General features: G+C 58.7%; 2 protein-coding genes across 4 annotated transcripts in view; one reads left to right on the top strand and one right to left on the bottom strand.

Annotated features, from left to right (window-relative positions):
- The window catches only part of SMARCB1 (SWI/SNF related, matrix associated, actin dependent regulator of chromatin, subfamily b, member 1), a 36,116-nt gene extending 25,187 nt beyond the window's left edge, over nt 1-10,929 (top strand). For both annotated transcript variants that reach the window (XM_032397571.1, XM_032397569.1), the window contains exons 7-9: nt 2,308-2,498; nt 9,754-9,885; nt 10,275-10,929. In XM_032397571.1, coding sequence (XP_032253462.1) covers nt 2,308-2,498; nt 9,754-9,885; nt 10,275-10,314 — 363 coding nt within the window. In that variant the 3' untranslated portion in view covers nt 10,315-10,929. The remainder of the gene's footprint in view (nt 1-2,307; nt 2,499-9,753; nt 9,886-10,274) is intronic.
- Nucleotides 10,930-11,044: 115 nt separating this feature from the next.
- On the bottom strand, nt 11,045-15,591 carry DERL3 (derlin 3). Of its 2 annotated transcripts, none has more exons than XM_032397645.1 (7): nt 15,026-15,591; nt 14,847-14,912; nt 14,693-14,766; nt 14,481-14,574; nt 13,782-13,977; nt 13,179-13,269; nt 11,045-13,073 (listed from the first exon to the last, which is right to left on the bottom strand). In XM_032397645.1, exons 1-7 carry the CDS (start codon nt 15,116-15,118, stop codon nt 12,992-12,994), a joined length of 696 nt encoding a protein of 231 aa, XP_032253536.1. In that variant the 5' UTR covers nt 15,119-15,591; the 3' UTR covers nt 11,045-12,991. The 2 variants fall into 2 exon arrangements, with proteins under 2 accessions (XP_032253536.1, XP_032253537.1); XM_032397646.1 differs by having other exon boundaries at nt 11,045-12,230.
- Nucleotides 15,592-17,070: the final 1,479 nt, after the last annotated feature.

The raw sequence follows: 17,070 nt of genomic DNA, 5'->3' as shown, positions 1-17,070 counted from the left end.
GTGAGGAAACTGAAGGTAACACCCCAGGTTTGGGTCACAGGGACTCAAGGAGAGCTGGGTACTTCTGTGAGGGTATTCTTTATTGTCTGGCTCCTGGGACATGGTGGAGGGCTGGGAGCTTGGCCGCGACGGCACCTGAGGAGTGTCTCTTCACGAAGGGGTGCCTTAGTGTGGAGTGGCCATTTACAGATGTTCTTGGGGACTCTGGGACTACAGCCCAGGCCTGGCTGCCTTTACCAGGGCACCTGGAGCAAATTGGCTCTGCTCAGTCTCAGGGGGCTGGGGGGCTCAGTGTTTCTTACACGTCAAGCCATGAGGCTCTGCAGGGCTGACTGGGCCCATTCTGTGCAGGTGTATGTGGTGATAAGGGTTGGCGGTTGGGGAGATGGCTGGAGCCTGGCCCCAGTGCTGCATGCCTACTTAGGGGTCCTGGCCCTGCCTCATCTCTGAGCCCACTCAGAGTCCAGCCACTCCTCACCACCCCACCATCCCCACTGCTAGACGGCTCCCTCCAGCAGAGGTCTCAGTGGCAGCCAGTGTCTCTTCTCTGCTCAACACACTCCCCAGGCCTTCCAGATCCCCTTGTGGAGGCTGGAGCCCTTCTGACAGCCTCAGGCCCAGCTCTGCCCAGGACCCTTCTCTCCAAGGAGCCACAGGGCCTGCGCTTTTTGCCCATTCAGTTCTTCCTAAAACGCCACCTCCCCCAGGGAGGCCTTCTTGGCCTCCTGTGCACTTTCTATCCTTCCCCTCATTTTCTCTTTAGGACTTGGCCACACATGACAGGTACCATACATTCACATAATTAACTTGCTTAGGTATCTCTCCCCCAACTGGAATGTCAACCCATGAAGACAGTGTTTTGTTGGTTGTACTCACCATTGCATTCCCTGTGCCTCTTCCTTGGTAGGCACACAGTCTGTATTTTTGAATAGATGCAAGCATTAATGACCAGTTGCTGGCGGGGCACAGGCACCCCAGTCTGCGCAGTGCCGCCTGGTGGCTAGGAGGACTCCTGCCGCTGCAACCGGGGCAGGGCTTGCTGGGGCTGCGTGTGCACGGCTACACCCGTTGCTCCTATTTGGCCCTGTTTGATGTTTTTCTGTGGGCTGCCTGCTGCTTCCCATCTTTTTGGTTCCAGCGTGCCCTCGGGGCTCACTGGGCATTCGGTTCCTATTAGGCCAAGAGGCAGCTCTTCTGGTTCCATTCTGTTAACCATCATTGGTCGCCCAGCGTGAGCAGAACACGGAAATGGGAAAGGACAGGGGGCTTGTTTGCAGAGAGTGAAAAGTGGTGTGCGGGGTCCAGAGGTGCAGGGCTTTGTGAACGGGGACAAGGAGTGAGGTCCCACACTTCTCTGAGGGCAGCAGGGTGGGCCCTGAGCAGTGGCCACCCTGATCTTTGTCTTAAAAAGCTGAGCACGGGGTCGCCTGGGTGGCTCAGTCGGTTAAGGGTCTGCCTTCGGCTCAGGTCATGATCCCAGGGTTCTGGGATCAAGTCCCGCATTGGACTCCCTGCTCAGCGGAGAGCCTGTTTCTCCCTCTCCCTCTGCTGCTCCCCCTGCTTGTCTGCTCTCTCTCTCTGTCAAATTAAAAAAAAAAAAAAAAGCTGAGCACACAGGGATAGTAGGGTGAACGGGCAGGTGCATTGTGGCCTGCTTACCTGGAGAGCAGCAAGGGGTGCTCCCAGCCCCACAGAGCCATAGGAAGGAGACTCGTGGACACGGCGCCCAGCGAACACAGCCAGACCCTGATGAGTCCTTCCTGTTTCAGAGCAGGCCTGCTCATCTGTGGTGTGACGAGTAAAGATGGTGGTTCTGAGTGCAGCTGTCAGTGGGGAGCCCCCGGGGCTCAGGTTGTGTTCCGTCTTGGTCTGGGTGCTGCACAGGCAGGGCCCGGACTCTCTCCCGGCGGCAGGTTGCATGTCAGCAGGGTGTCTGCTGGGAGCGTGGTGGGTGGGGCTGGCCGTGGGCCTCTGCTGCCCACCCAGGCTTTGCGGGCGCCTTGTGGGCTATTCAAGTGGGGTGTGCATCTGTGATCACACTTATTAAGTAAGATGGGTGACTGTGCCACGTCTTGAGCCAGAGCCCCTTGTGGCATCCCAGTAGGTATGCGGTGTCATCTCCGTTTTCTGGATGGGGACCTGTGGCCAGAAGGACAAGGGCCAGCCCCAGTTCTCAGCTAGTAAGTTGTGGGCAGGGTCCAGCCTGGCCTGGTGGCTCCCTAGTGGGCTGTCCCACCTCCTTGAGGTCTCCCAAGGTTGGGCACCATTCTGACTCCTCTCATTTGTGTTCTTTGGTTCTTGCCCCAGCTGAACATCCACGTGGGAAACATTTCGCTGGTGGACCAGTTTGAGTGGGACATGTCAGAGAAGGAGAACTCACCAGAGAAATTTGCCCTGAAGCTGTGCTCAGAGCTGGGGCTGGGCGGGGAGTTCGTCACCACCATTGCGTACAGCATCCGGGGACAGCTGAGCTGGCATCAGAAGACCTACGCCTTCAGGTAGGAGACCAGATGAGCCCCACCCTCATTCCTCTGCAAACATGTTTTGGGGAAAAGACGGCTCCCTATGTGTGGTGACGCTTTCGGGTCTCTCTGGAGCCTTAGCTGATCAGCGGCCCTTTGTTGGCTTGCTCCTCCCGCCTCATGTGTCTCAGTAGCAGGGCTCCCCATCCTCATCACGGTGGGGGGGGGGGGTATCTGCCCGCTCTGTACCCCATAGCGCCCCCCCCCCCCCCGCAACTGCCCAGGGCCACACTCGGCTACCAGCAGCCCCTCTGCACGCTCCCGCCCCGCTGCCTCTGTACTCTTGCCCATACTCTTCCCTCCATCAGGTACTGATCGCCCACTCCAAGAGCTGTCATCTGATGGACTTGCTTTCTGTCTCAAATAAGGGCTGCTCCAAACAGCCCTCCCCAGCTCGTGAGAGTCAGGGATCTCCAGCAGTTTCTTTCTTTTTTTTTTTTGAAGATTTTATTTATTTATTTGACAGAGAGAGAGAGACAGCGAGAGAGGGAACACAAGCAGGGGGAATGGGAGAGGGAGAAGCAGGCTTCCCTCCAAGTAGGGAGCCCGATGCGGGGCTCAATCCCAGGACCCTGGGATCATGACCTGAGCCGAAGGCAGACGCTTAATGACTGAGCCACCCAGGCGTCCCCAGCAGTTTCTTTCTACTATTCTAGCTCGCCGTCATTAAGTCAGAGACTAGTCGAGCACCCATGTTGGCTGGACCCCGAAACTGGGGGCCATGAAAGATAAAGAGCCACATCCTGTTCCCTGAGCTCCTTTTCAACCCTTGGGAAAGTGCATCTGGGGGTGGCGTGGAGTATCCCTGCATCAAAACAGGATGTTAGGATTTATTCTGCTCATCAAACTGTCATCGTCTACATTTGGCAATCATTACTCAGGGACGGGAGCCTAAAATGGCACATGAGGAGCCCGTACCAAGGTCTTTTTGCAAAGATAGGACAGTTAATGGAGCTCGTGAGTATGTTTGTGTCTCAGCTGATTTTCCCAGAAATCCCAGGAGACTGCTTTCTGACTGCTTCCTGTAAATCTGAGCAAGATAGAAGGAATGACCGTACACTTTCAGGCTTTGAGATCCTGGCCCCGGGAAACCACTGAGCTCCGTGGGGGTCCAAGCACTGCCTGCACTCCCGGCATCCGGGCTGAGACAGCACATATGTTCCCTCCCGTAACCTCCCAGCAGCCCTGCCGACCAGGTGGTCTTGCTTCACAGACAGGGTCCAGGCCCTGCCTGGGAGGAGGCGTCTGTGAGCCACGATGTGGCGGCGTCTCGCTCTTGTGAAGTCTGGCTGGAGGTGCGGCCGTGCATGTCCGTTCATGCTGTACTTGAGCCAAGGCCGATGGGCCTGAAGGCCAGTCTGGGGTGGCCTCGCTCCCTGGAGTGCCTCCTGGGGTCCTGGGAGGTGGTGATGTGGTACAGGTCATGGGAGTGACATCGACCCCAGGTACCTTATCCCCGAGATGCTGATTGGGTCAGAATCCACATTCTGACTGGCAGATGCTGTGTGGGGTGGGGTTGTCATGCTGCTCAAAGCAGCAAGACCCGGAGGGTGGCGGGATATGTGGTGGCGTCCCTCCTGCTCTGATCCCGGGGTGATCCCAGGCGTCCTCCTAAAAGCCCCCGCCAAGGCTTCAGGCCGTTGGCAGTGTGCCAGACAGTTCCAGAGCAGGCCCCCCTCGGGAGTCCCTGGTGGCGGCAGGTCAGGACTTACAGACGATCCCCCCCGCCCCTCCATCTCAGAAGCCACTTAATGAATTCCAGCTGGGTGGATGGGGGCATCGCAGAGCCCCGGGCCGCTGCACTCAGCGAGTGCTGAGCATGCAGGTTTCATGTCCTCAGAATGGAAGGCAGGGCTGCTTGCCGGAGACCGGGGTGAGCACACATCCCCCCGCCAGCAGCCCCGGCCCGTGGGACACAGCCTGCCTGGGATCTGGGAGGCAGCCTCAGCGCCTCTCTGGCATCGGGACGGCTGCTTGTGTTTTCCCAGCTGACCAGGCCTCCTGAGCTCCTCCTACTAGGCCCAGCCCGTCGTGTGTGCTGTGTGTGGCCTGGGCAGCTGGACGCTCTGGAGAGAGCTTGCAGGACAGAAAGGGGAGCTTAGGGTCAGAGGCTGGCTTCATCATCCAGGGGACAGATCTGTGGCCTTCTAAGGCAAACAAGGAAGGGGACTGCAACTTCTGTCTCTTGACCCTGACCCACATTATCACCACTGCACCACGCCATCCTTTGGGAGCTCCAGCCGCTTTTTTTTTTTTTTTTTAAAGATTTTATTTATTTGACAGAGAGAGACACAGTGAGAGAGGGAACACAAGCAGGGGGAGTGGGAGAGGGAGAAACAGGCTTCCCGCGGAGCAGGGAGCCTGATGCGGGGTTCGATCCCAGGACCCCGGGACCATGACCTGAGCCGAAGGCAGATGCTTAACAACTGAGCCACCCAGGCGCCCCTCCAATTGCTCTTGACTCTCCCCAGGGAGACCAGTGTCAGTCCTTCTCTCTGGGCCGCTGCCTGGGGAGAGTAGAGTGGGCTACCACGTCTCCAGGGCCAGGGACCACCTGGTCTATGGAGGGTGGAACCAGGAGCCCTGGCCTGGTCTCTGCTACACCCAAAGCTTGGCAACTGCTGAGTCACATGACTCCTTAAAAGGGGCTTTAAGTCCTGGGCCTCCGTCATCCCGTGTTGTAAATGCTCTGACTTCCCGCAAGCCAGTGCCGTCTGTCTGCCCCCAGACCGAGCCCACTGTTGGGCTCCAGTGCCTTCCTCAGTGATGGTGGCACTGAGTTGTGTCTGCGGTGGAGCAAGGCGAGCTGCTGGTCACAGGGCACGTGTGAGCGGAGGCAGAATGCCCACAGATAAGTCAAGGGAGGCAGGGCAGAGAACAGGCTTCCCTTCAGCCGTGGCAGGGGCAGGCCTGATGTGGGCAGGCATGAGGAGGGGGCACGGCATGTAGCAAGTAGATTGGGGGCCCCAAGCTCCTAGAGGAGAGCTGAACTGGAACAACACACATGTCTAGGGGCCAGCGGAATGGAACAAAGATGGTGAGTGGCAGGAGGGGGACAGGGCTCCACCACGGGAAGGGCCTGGGCTGAGCAGTCCATGCTAGGCTGTCAGACATTCACCCAAACCCGCGAGCCGCTACCTATGAGGAAAGTTGCATCAGTAGAGTTCCTGGCCCCTCTGGTACCTGCGGCTGGGGCAGAGAAGAAACAGTACGCTGTCTAGTAGAGGAGACTTGTGTGTGGCCACCGAAGGTAATCGGCAGGGAGCATGAAACCCCGGAGGGAGGTGGCCGGGCAGGGTGCCAGCCGGGAGGAACCTGGGGACAGGCAGGGGAACCTGCCAGAGAACCTGGCAGCTGGGCCTGATGGGGGACAGAGAGGCAGTGTCACTGGTGCGTCTCAGGGCTGAGAGACACCAGGGTCACTTTGGACTTGTTGACCAGGAGCCACAGAGGTTACTCCTGGAATTCTGCCCACCTGACGGCTGCAGCGCTTGTTTGCCTGCTTGTCCGTTGTTAGAACCACTTCCTTGAGGTATAGTGCACGTACGGGACAGCCCAGCCAGCTAGCATGAGCTTTGCAGGATCCGCAGTGGTGCAGCCATCACAGTTCGAGAGCATTTCCATCACCCCAAAGGAAGCCTCGCCCCCTTTCCCGGCCATCGCCCTGCCCCCACGGCTCTCAGCCCTGGGCACCTACTGATCTGCTTTCCATCGCCTTGCCTGTTCTGGGTACTCAGTATAAATAGAATCCTAGAACACGTGGTCTTTTGTGGCTGGCTTCTTAGTATCACGGCTCCCTGTGGTAGCCTGTATCGGAGCCTCATTCCTTTTTGGGGCTAAGATCTTGTCGTACAGATGGACCCTATTTTATTTACCCAGTCAGCAGTTGATGGGACAGTTGGGTTGTTGTCACTTTTTGGCTGTTAAAGAGTAGTGCTGCAAGCATTCGTGTACAAGTTCTTATTTTAACACCTCTTTTCAGTGCCCTTGGGTAGATGCTAGGAGTGGAATTGCTGGGTCACGTGATAGCTATGTTTAGCGTTTGGAGGGACTGCCCAACCCCTTTCCAGAGGAGCCGCCCCATTTTACTTTCCTGCCAGCAGAGCCAGGCTTCTGGTCTCTCCACGTCCTTGAGCAACATCTGTTATCTGACTTGTTGATTCTAGCCATCCTAGGGGAAGGGGGTGGGGGATCTCACGGTTTTGATTGGCATTTCCCTGGCCACTAATGACCTTGAGCATCTTCTCGGGTGCCATTGGGCATTTGTATATCACCTTTGGAAAAATGGCTGCTCAAGTCCCCTGTTTTTTAATTGGGTCATTTGTATTTTTATTATTGAGTTGTAAGTGTTCTTTATATAGTCTAGATATGAGTTCCTTATCAGAGATATGATTTGCAAGTATTTTCTCCCACTTTGTGGCTTGTCTTTCCACTTTCATGACAGTGTCCTTTGAAGCACAAAAGTTTTATTTTTTTTGTTTTACATTTTATTTATTTATTTTTTAAGTAATCTCCACACCCAGCGTGGTGGGGCTTGAACCTACAACCGCGAGATTGAGAGTCGAATGCTCCACTGACTGAGCCAGCCAGGTGCCCCTGAAGCACAAAAGTTTTAAGTTTTAATGTAGTCCAATTTATTTTTTCTTTTGTTGCCTGTGCTTTTTTTGTAAGATTTTATTTTTAAGTAATCTCTACATCCAGCGTGGAGTTCGAACTCACAACCCGGAGATCAAGAGTTGCACGCTCCACCAGCTGAGTCAGCCAGGAACCCCCACCTGTGCTCTTTTTAATGCGATGCCTACAAAACCGTTGCCTAACCCAGCAGGTCATCTTGTCCCGGCGCCATTTGTTGGAAAGACTGCTCTTTCCCCATTTTGTGGACTTTGGCACCATGTAAAAATCAGTTGACCATGAAGAGGAGGGTGATGTCAAGTTTTGTCCCCCCTGCTCCCAGTTGAGTGGCCGTGGACAGGTCATTTCCCTTCAAGATTCTGTCCTTCTCCCTTGTGAAGTGGGCATAGTAGTGCTTCTTGGCTGGCATTTTGTATCACCTGAGGGCGTAACAGTAAGATCACCCAAAGATAATCCTACAAACTGTGGCCCCGGGCCATCTGTCACCTCAGCCACAGCCCTCCCCTGCCTAGGCTCTGTGTCGCCACCTGGACTCTGCAGGGTGGTAGGAGCATCTGGGATCCCAGGTAACCTTGAAGCCATGATGCAGAATCCGCTCAGAGGAGTGGGAGGCAAGGTGGCTCCCCCGCCTGTGTATTTGTCCCAAACCCGAGGCAGGCCTGCTGGCTCTAGGCCCATTCTTACAGGGTTGGATCGAGCTAGTTCTTATTTTAGAACAAACCCACTGGAGTGGAATCTTCCCAGAGCCAAGGGGAGGTAAACAAAGGGGCCTCCAGGACCTACTCACAAGCTCTTGTTTAAATTAAGAGAAAAACATGTTTTGCTCCCCTCAGCGTGGGCTTGGCGCCTTTCATGTCTGTCCTCCCGAGGAAGGCGGCCGGGAGCCCTTGAGGTGAGGAATGATGTTTGGGTCTGTGGCTGGGGGGGCTCAGGATTGCCAAACCACCGCACTGGCTGCAGAAGAGCTGTCAGGAGCTCCTGAGGAGGGCTGGCCTCGGGGAAGCACGGGTGGGGGCTTGGCACTGCCCCTGTCACTGGCCTCTGAGTCACCAGCACAAGCTGGGGCTTTGGGGCCCAGCTTCGGCAGCAAGAGCTGAGCCCCACTTCTGTAGGGAGCCAGGGGTAGCCCTGGGTTGTGGTGACAGCCCCAGCCCACACGCTGGGACTCCCGGCTGAGGAGAGTAGCCCAGGGGAGGCTGGAGCAGGCCCTCGGCCGCTGTGGGTCAGCTGGCAGCGTGAGGAGCAGAGCCTCTGGTCAGGCCTGCGTGGACGCCCCTCTCCAGTGGGCCACTCACAACCTTGGGCCCACGTTACAGGGAGACTCCATGACAAGGCGCCTGGCCCCTAGGGAGTTCCTTCAGTGCACGTACATTGGCTGCTTTAACTAATAGTAATCCTCCGAAAAGCTGTCACAGCCATGATACTTTTCCTGTTTCCCAGATGAAGTATCAAAACCAAGGCTGCCCGATCAGGGGCCTGTCCCCTTTTATTCTGTCCATGTCCTCCAGGTGCCTCCCCTGGGCCCTGCCCGCGTTTACTCTTCCCAGAGCAAGCTGTGTTCTGCAGGTGGGCAGACACCTGATAGGGCTGCAGTGGAGCAGGGCTGGCCTGGGGGTGCTGAGCCTCGGGACACAGGTGCAGGACGCCCAGCTGGAGGACAGAGAAAAGGGCCTCGTGAGGCCGGGGTGGTGATGGTGGGAAGGGGCTGGGAGAGGTCAGTGTTAGGGCCACGCTCTGAGGCTTGCCTCCCAGGCCGGGAGTTTGAGCTGTCAGCTCTGAAGCATCCTTGCCTCTTCAGCCTCCTGTCACATAGGCTTGGAAACCAAGGCCCAGAGAGGCGGCAGCTCAGCTATGTCCTCCCTCCCATGGTGCTCCTGTGTGTGTCTGCCCCCCCACACACACACCCACGCTGTGTCTCCTTGGCAAGAGGGTGCACAGGTGGCCATCGGGGTGGTCACTGAGGGGCCGTGGAGTGTAGTGATCAGGGGACCAGGGTCCCAGGCCCAGCTGTCTGCCCTAAGCAAATAGCCCAGCTGTCTGCCCTAAGCAAATAGCCCAGCTCTCTGGGATTTAGTTCGACCAGTGAAGTGGGCTGAGGAGCAAGTGTGCAGAATATTCAGGGGCAGGCTGGCCCAGCGGTCTTCAGTGATGAGGCGTCGAGGCTGGTGGGTCCAGGCCCTGGGCACTGAGTGGGGTAGACCGCCCTCCCCTGCCTCCCCAGCAACACTGGTCATGGGGAATGCCCTCCCCAGGCTTATAGACCAGACACACCTAGGCAGCAACAAAGGGCCTGTTTGAGAGTGCTTTGAAGAGAAGCTGTTGTTGTGGGGGGACCTGGCATCTCCAGTGACTCTGCCTTGAGGTTTGCATGACAGGTGATGACCAGGCCACTCCTCTCAGGAGTGCTGTTCTGAGGAGCCAGGCACAGAAACGGCCCAGTAGGGAGGAGGCAGAGGAGGTGGCAGGAAAGGCCTGGGCCTTCCTGCCGTGCCCTGGCTTCAGTGTCCTGGCAGGGGGTGGACGCTGGTTTCTGGTGGCCTTTCTAGCTGCTACTCTGTGCACTAGCAGTTACTACCCCCCACCCCACCCCGGCCCACAGTGAGAACCCCCTACCCACGGTGGAGATTGCCATCCGGAACACAGGTGATGCTGACCAGTGGTGCCCGCTGCTGGAGACTCTGACAGACGCCGAGATGGAAAAGAAGATCCGCGACCAGGACAGGAACACAAGGTACCCCTGACCCCCCCAGGCCCCCTACAGCTGGCTCTGCCCAAAGGTGACCTGGTTTCTGGGAGGGTGCCGAGTTGCCAGAGGCAGGCCCCTGAGTGGTAAGTCCCAGTCTAGCCCCTGGGTGGGTTTCCCTGCCGGGAACAAAACTAAGCCCTCAGGTTGGGTCTGACCACAGCCCAGACCTGCGTGTCTGGAGCCCTGGAGAGGTAGACAGGACCTGAGCAAGCTGGAGAGAGGGCAGCCTCAGGGCCTTAAGCAGCAGACAGGCTCAGAGCGAGCGAGGGGCTGGGGATCCCCCCCCCTTTCCGTGTCCTGTCTCTGTCCCCACTCCCCTGGCTGCACTAGAGATCCCCGGGGGATCTGGGTCACTGCCTGCTCTCCTCCTGCAGGCGTATGAGGCGTCTTGCCAACACTGCCCCAGCCTGGTAACCAGCCCATCGGTGCATGGCTCCCACGGAGCGTTCAGAAGATCGGACCACCTCTCCTTCATCTTCTGGAAAGGAGGGCGGCCAAGGGGGCAGGCCGGGGCCATCCTGAGGAGCATGGGGTGTGGGGAGGGCTTCTGCTCACCCTTCCCTGGGCACACATTCCATTTGTTGAGCCCCAGTCCCCACCCAAGTCTCTGGTCAGAAAGAGGCCTCGTTTTTGGGTTGTGTTTTGTTTTTGTATAGGAGCCCCAGGTAGGGCTAGCAACACTTTTTAAATAAAGACAACAGGTCATGTTCCATTTTTTCAAAGTGGTAGCATAAAAATAAGGGGACAAGGAGCAGGGTCTGGCTTGGGTGGTGTGTGGCCAAGGTTGGCATGCCAGGCCTCTCGCCCTTCTGGGCCTCAGAGCCCCAGCTGGGCAGGTCAGGGCTGATACGGCTGCAGCCAAGGCCAACGGCAGCACAGTCGTGCTTTCCTCAGGCCCGCCGCCCGCCACCTGTGCCGTCCTCGTACCGACGGACAGAAGTGAGGTCACGAGGCTCAGAGGGCAGGAGGCCCGCTTACCTTGCAGTGACAGCCCCACCCCGCCCCCTTAGCTTGGCCTTGTGAAGCCGCTTAGGCTTTCCTGCTGTCCTTGGGCTCTGCTGTGTCCAGATTGTTGTCGCCCCCCCCCCCCCCCGCCCCCGCCGCCCCGGAGCATTGCTTCTCTGGAGTCCCTTGCAGCAGCCATGTCCTTTGTGGGTGCTACGGGGGTGTCAGCAGCCTGGGTGCCCGAGGGCCCACGCCTGGCTGTTCCAGCTGCACCCCTGGCTATCGCCACGGGCCAGGCTAGCTCTTCTCTCTCGGGCCGGTTGTGAGGAGTGAGGCGCATGGAGCAGCACTCCTGCCTAGGGCCGGCCGTGGGGGGATGTGGTGTGTTGAGAAGGAGGCATAGCCCTGGGCCTCTCCTCAGCTCTGCCTCCAGTGAGCTGCTTGCCCCGTCTGCATCCTTGTCTCATGTGGAAGTGTCCCCACTCTACAGAAGGGATGTGGGCTGCGTGAGGGTGGCATGTGGGGGTCTCCTCACGGAGCCGAGTGGTGCTTGGTGAGTTGGGCACACAGCTGCAGTCGTACCGAAGAGAACAGACCCCCAGCTCTGGGCTGGTGCCTTCAGCTGCTGCCAGGTCTTCCCTGTCAGGTCAGGGCTGCTCTGCTCCCCAGGAGCATGGCAGGAGCATGATGCCACCTGGCTTCCAACCTGAGCCCCACACTGGCCAAGGGCAGAGCTCTTGAGTAGGCATTGGGGTCTTGATTGCCAGGATAATAGGGGTAGATGGGCCTGGCCCTCTGGGCTGGGGGTCCTATGATCATGTCCTGGGACATGACGGCTCCTACCTCCCAGGGAGTTTGTACTCAAGCCCCTTGCCCTTCATCCAGGAGTGCAACTTGCTGGAGCTCCACAGCAAGGAGATGGTTGGGCTTCACTGGAAGGCCCTGAACAAAGAGGAAGATTCCAGGCCCAGGCTCCGCTGGCCTTGGAGACAAGTGGGCTCCATTGCTGAACGGTTTGCTTGGTCCATGTGCCCCTACAACTGGTGGGATGGAATGAAACTGCCCACCTCAGCCCGTCTGGGCAGGCCAGCCCACCAGGCCCGCCCAGGGGCTGAGCCCTCACTTGGAGCACTGCTGCAGAGCCAGCTGCGACTCCACACGGTTTCCCTACAGAATGAAGGTCAGACTCCATGGTGAATACTTGGGCCATCCGTGAATGTGACAGCCTGCAGCTGGAGGGGCCCCTATGCTGCTGATCATCCAGGAATAAACCAGAGTTCCGACTGGTCCAGGGCAATGAGGAAAGTTGGCCAGGGTGTCTGGTGCCCGCTTTACCAAAGAAAAAAGTGAGCTGTGGGATCAGATCAGGCTCCCATGGTTCTCAGCTAAAAACATAAGGGAGAGAGCTTTGTAGAACTCTGCCGAGGTGAAAATTTCTCAAAGCTTTGGGATTGCAGAAAGGGCAGAGGACCCGGTCCTGGCCCTCTGCCGCACCTGACCCCATGGAGCCTTGGCCAAGTCCATTGACTGCTCAGCTGGAAAGTGGGGCAAAGGTCCACTTGTTGCCACTGAGGGGCAGGAGGAGCCAAGTGAGGCATCAGCCTGAGGGTACCACGGGCAGGAGCCCCTGCAAACTGGGCTTGGCATGACAGGGACATCCCAGTCCTGGCCCCAGCCAATGAGACCTGGCCAGCCCCCTGCTGCCTGGCCCGGAGCAGAGATCAGTGCAGGTAGGATTTGCCCAAGGCTCCATTAAGGCATTGGCAAAGCTGGAGTGAGAACCCTGAGTATGCCATCTGTGAGCTCAAAGCTGCTGGGCAACTGTGGGCAGGTTCTTGACCCCCTCTGGGCTTCCCATGCTACCACCTACAATTGGTCTGAGAGGGCAGACCAGGCTTGGTGGCCCTAGATCAAGGCCAGTAACACCTGCCCAGCATGGAAGGATGTGGCCAGCCAAGGCAGGGAGCCAGTGCTGTGGGCAAAGAGACGCAGGTCATTCTGTTTATTTGGGCGGGCCCTGGGCACCAGCCCAGTCTCCAGGACAGGTTGCTCTCCTGTAAGCGGGAGTTAGGGGTGGAATGGAGGCCTGCCAGAGGCCAGGAAAACAGGCCGCTGGGGTTGGGGCTGGCCTTGGCCCTCGGTAGGGTCATTGCTGCAGGGGTCCTGGCTGCTCCTCTGGGAGGGGCAGGTAATCGGGGTCCTCCTGTGGGGCATCCAGTAGCAGCTTCCTGTAGGGAGGGGCCCACACTGAGCTGAGGCCAGCAGGCGTCCCCACTGGTATAGGGAGCCATCTGAGGGAGGGCAGCGGGAGAATTGTCATCTCTAGCACTCACAGGAAGCTGGGGGTCAGCAGCAGCCTCTTGCCTCCAGGTTGGTTGGGGAAGACATCCTCTAGGAAGTAGTAAATGTGGCCCACAGCAATCCCTGTAGGAGAGCCATGGATGGCTGAGGCCACTCTCCACAGTCCAGAGCCCGAGGCCAGCACAGCCTGCTCCCTGCCTCCAGGCACAGTTCCGGAGGCACAGCCAGGCCAGGCAACCTCAGGCCCCAGAGTATGAGCGCCCAGTGTTCTGCACAGACTGCCAGCCCCCGCCCCGGGGTGGGAGAGCAGGGTTGACCCTGAAGGACAGGCTTACCTGGCCCAGAAGTGGGCAGGACCTGGGGAGGGGAGGGCCTGAGAACAGGGGAGGAATAGGAGCCAAGGCTGGGAACTTGACACACCTGTCCCCACCCTGGTCAGGACCCACACGGGCATCAGTACACCGAAGATGGGGAGCCTATAGCTGGCTGGCTTGTTCAGGGGCCAGAACAGAGGAGCTAGCAGGGCAGGAAGGGGGGGTGGGAGGACAGGTGAGAGGTCCAGTGCGGGTGGGAAGGAGGGCTCTGGCACAGCACGCAGGCCTGTCTGGGGAGGGCGAGCGCACAGGCAGGCTCACCCAGCAGGTCCACGAGAATCGAGTTGCCCAGCAGCAGAGAGAACCCCATGAGTGCCCAGGGCAGGAATGGTGCCTGGAAGGTGAGGAGGCCGAAGAAGTTGACCCTCACTCGGGGGTTTCGGCGACTCCATACATACACCAGCATGACTGTGAGGGCCTGGCCCAAGAAGAACAGGCTGCCCAGGAGCCCTAGCAGCTTGAGCCAGAGTCAAGGTGCTGGAGGCCTTCTGGTGCAGGCCTCAGAGCCCCTGCCCAGGACACCTCTGACTGGCGAACCCCCTGGAATCCTCCCTAGTTTCCCTTCCCTCATCACCCCTATGTGCCATTCCCCTGTCCAGATGTGCCCTTCCAATCAAAGGCCACACTTCAGGCCCCTGCTTGTCCACCGCGCCCCAGCCTCCAAACACTGCCGTCATTGCCCCAGTTTCTCCTGGCTACCGGCATGCAGGGCACGCAGGGCTCAGCCCCCAGCACCCCACCTGGCTCTCCTGCACATCACCCTGTGGTATTTTGTGTACAGCACTGAAGAGCTGGCGCTGACATCCGGAGCTGAGCACACGATGTACGCTAAATACATCCTAAGCTGGAGTGAACTACTCTGTCCCTCCCCGGCCCGGGCGCTCATGTCAGGGCCCAGGGCCAGCACAGGCTGGCCCCAGAGGCGCTGCGGCCTGAAGTTTCAGAGCCCGGGAAGGATACGGTCATGAGGACGCCCCCGAAGAGAAACATGAAGACGAAGTCGGCCGTGCGGCCGCGGAAGGAGCCCTCCTCCAGCATGCGGCAGTAGCGGAACCTGCGGCCTCGGTAAAGGAAGTGTCACAGGGCGGAGCCTCAGTTTCCCCACTCCGGGCCGCCCCCAGCCCCGCGAGCCGCCCACCGCCCTATGCCTGGGTCCGCGCGGGGCAGGATACACGAAGAGCATGTTGAAGAAGAAGCTGAATCCCAGGGGCCCGAAGAAGAGGAAGTTGGTGACGAGCCTCCAGACCTACGGAGATGGAGGGAAGGCAGGAGGTCAGGCGCAGGGCAGGCAGGGCCTGTCAGGTGCAATGGGTGGGGCCGCCTCACCTGGAACTTCCGGAACACGAGGTGCGGGTTGAAATAGAGCTGGAAGGGGCTGAGGAGCTCCAGTTGCTGCGGAACCAGGGGCGCGTCAGGTGCTTCCCCCGGGAATCCAGCGGTAACCATGACGACACCCCTCCCGGGCTGCAGCCATGGAGACGCCCCCGCCCGCCCGGCCAGCTTACCACAGCAGCGGTGGTAAGGACGCAGGCCGCGGTATAGGCCCGCGTCACCGCGGGCACCTGCAGGAACTCGGCCGTCAGCCCCTGCCACGCCATTGAAACTTCTCTGACACGCGTGGCGCAACCTGCTGCACGCTCTTTAACCCGCCTCCAAACCCCGCCTCACTCCCGAATTCGGCCAATCCGCGTCGGAGGCGCAGCGCGCCCAGGGCCGAGGGCGGGACCCTGGGCCCGGTAACCAATAGGAGGAGGAAGCGGGAAGCCGAGGGCGGGACAGGGGAGTGGGCGGCTCGGGACTCGGGACCAAAGAGCAGGCCCCACAGGTGAGCACGTGGCGGTTGTTGTGATGGCTGTCGTGGTGGCGCGGGAGAACGTGTGGCCAATGAGGAACGGGTCGCTTCGCGGCAACCTAGAGAGAACCAACAGCAAGGACCCACAAGACTTTGGGGGCGGGGCTAAGATTACTCCGAGAGTGAAGATGAGACGGGACCGAGTAACTGAGACCGGAAGGGGCGGGGTCACCCCGGGGCGTGGGCAAGGCGGGACCAATGCGAGTCTGGTCTGGAGGCTCTGTGAGGCCCCCGGGGCGGCAGCGACTCGGTCGGGTCTTTCTCCCCTACTGAGAACCAAAGACAGTGCCACCTGGCCCACAACAGAGGAGGCGCTCAGCACTGTGTCCAGCCACCCCCCACCCCCGCCGCGGTCCACTTGACCGCGCGCGGACTCCTGTGGGGAGTCTTCCCAAGGACCCCAGAGTGCCGACACTGGCCAGAGCAAGTGGGCGGCCTGGAGAGGGTCTCATCGTTTCTTTTTTTAAAAGATTTTATTTATTTATTTGACAGAGAGAGACACAGAGCAGGAACACAAGCAGGGGGAATGGGAGAGGGAGAAGCAGGCTTCCCGCTGAACGGGGAGCCCGATGTGGGGCTCGATCCCAGGACCCTGGGATCATGACCTGAGCCGAAGGCAGACGCTTAACCGACTGAGCCACTCAGGCGCCCCAGGGCCTCATCATTTTGATGGAAAAGAGAAACTCCGTTTATTCATTCATTAAGTCAACCTTCAACACAGACTGTGCTTTTCTGGATGTGGGAGATACAGCAGCCAAGAAAAGATGAGGAGACAGGCAGTCATAGGCCTGTACTAATATGAGAGCTGGTGTTCACAGGACAGTGAACCGATGCAAATAATGCCAAGAATGGAAGGTTGGGTAGTGAGCCATCACTGTAGATGGGGTGATCTGAGAAGCCTCTATGAGCAAGTGACACTTGACTGTCACTTTAAAAATGTCCCTGTGGCTGCTGCAAGGACAGTAGACTGTCAGAAGAATCCGTGAGCAGGGGGAGGCGGCAAGGCACAGTGGTGGCTTGGGCAGGGTGAAGCCTGGAGAGTGGGGGAGGGGTGGGAGGTGGGTTTGCCCATGGATGGGACAGAGCTGTGAGAGAGGAACCAAGGGTGACTTGACTGTCTGAGCCACAGGGCGGATGGAGGGTGGCGGCCTTTACTGAGATGAAAAACGCTTCGGGAAAAGGCAGGCAGATGGAATCCCATTCTGGCCTTGTTGAGTTTGGGGCATCTGTGTGACATCCACCTGGAGAAATCCAAGGGTGGTGTTGGGGGAGAGATTGGCCAGGCAGTCCAGTTGTGGATGTCAGTCCACAGTCCACAGGATGGAATTTGTAGTCTTGGGCCTGCATGAGGGATCCAAGGAGCGAGGCTAAACGGAGAAGAGAAGAGGCCCCGCCTGGGCAGCTTACCCTTCCACAGTCAGAGAAGGCAGACCTGGCCAGGGAGGCCAGGGGAGGCTGGAGAGGGCTTCCAGGAGCTGAGCCAAGAAAGGGCTTCAGGAGCAAGGCAGTGAGAAGCTCACAGAGATGAGGCCTGGGAACAGACAGTGGGATGCAGCCATGCCAAGGCCCCTGTAACCAGGATAATGGAGGATAGGAGGGAGAGGAAGGTGTCCAAACAGATGTGCCTTTACCAACATGGGGAGCTCAGGTGTGGACATAAGTGTAGGAGATGCGGCATGCCCTGGACAGGGCCCTGAA

This window comes from Phoca vitulina, unplaced genomic scaffold (assembly GCF_004348235.1).
Source record: "Phoca vitulina isolate PV1807 unplaced genomic scaffold, GSC_HSeal_1.0 scaffold100, whole genome shotgun sequence".
NCBI lineage: Eukaryota > Metazoa > Chordata > Mammalia > Carnivora > Phocidae > Phoca > Phoca vitulina.
The sequence above is the reverse complement of the archived record's forward strand: the minus strand, read 5'-3'. Positions and strand labels throughout refer to the sequence as shown.

Bases quoted from the DNA above. Each gene is read 5' to 3' on its own strand.
- DERL3 (XM_032397645.1), bottom strand. From the start codon at position 15,118: ATGGCGTGGCAGGGGCTGACGGCCGAGTTCCTGCAGGTGCCCGCGGTG. The intron at 14,767-14,846 runs GTGAGGCGGCCC...CCATCTCCGTAG, and splicing joins TCGTGTTCCGGAAGTTCCAG to GTCTGGAGGCTCGTCACCAA. The intron at 13,270-13,781 runs GTGAGCCTGCCT...GCTCTCCTACAG, and splicing joins GATTCTCGTGGACCTGCTGG to GGATTGCTGTGGGCCACATT.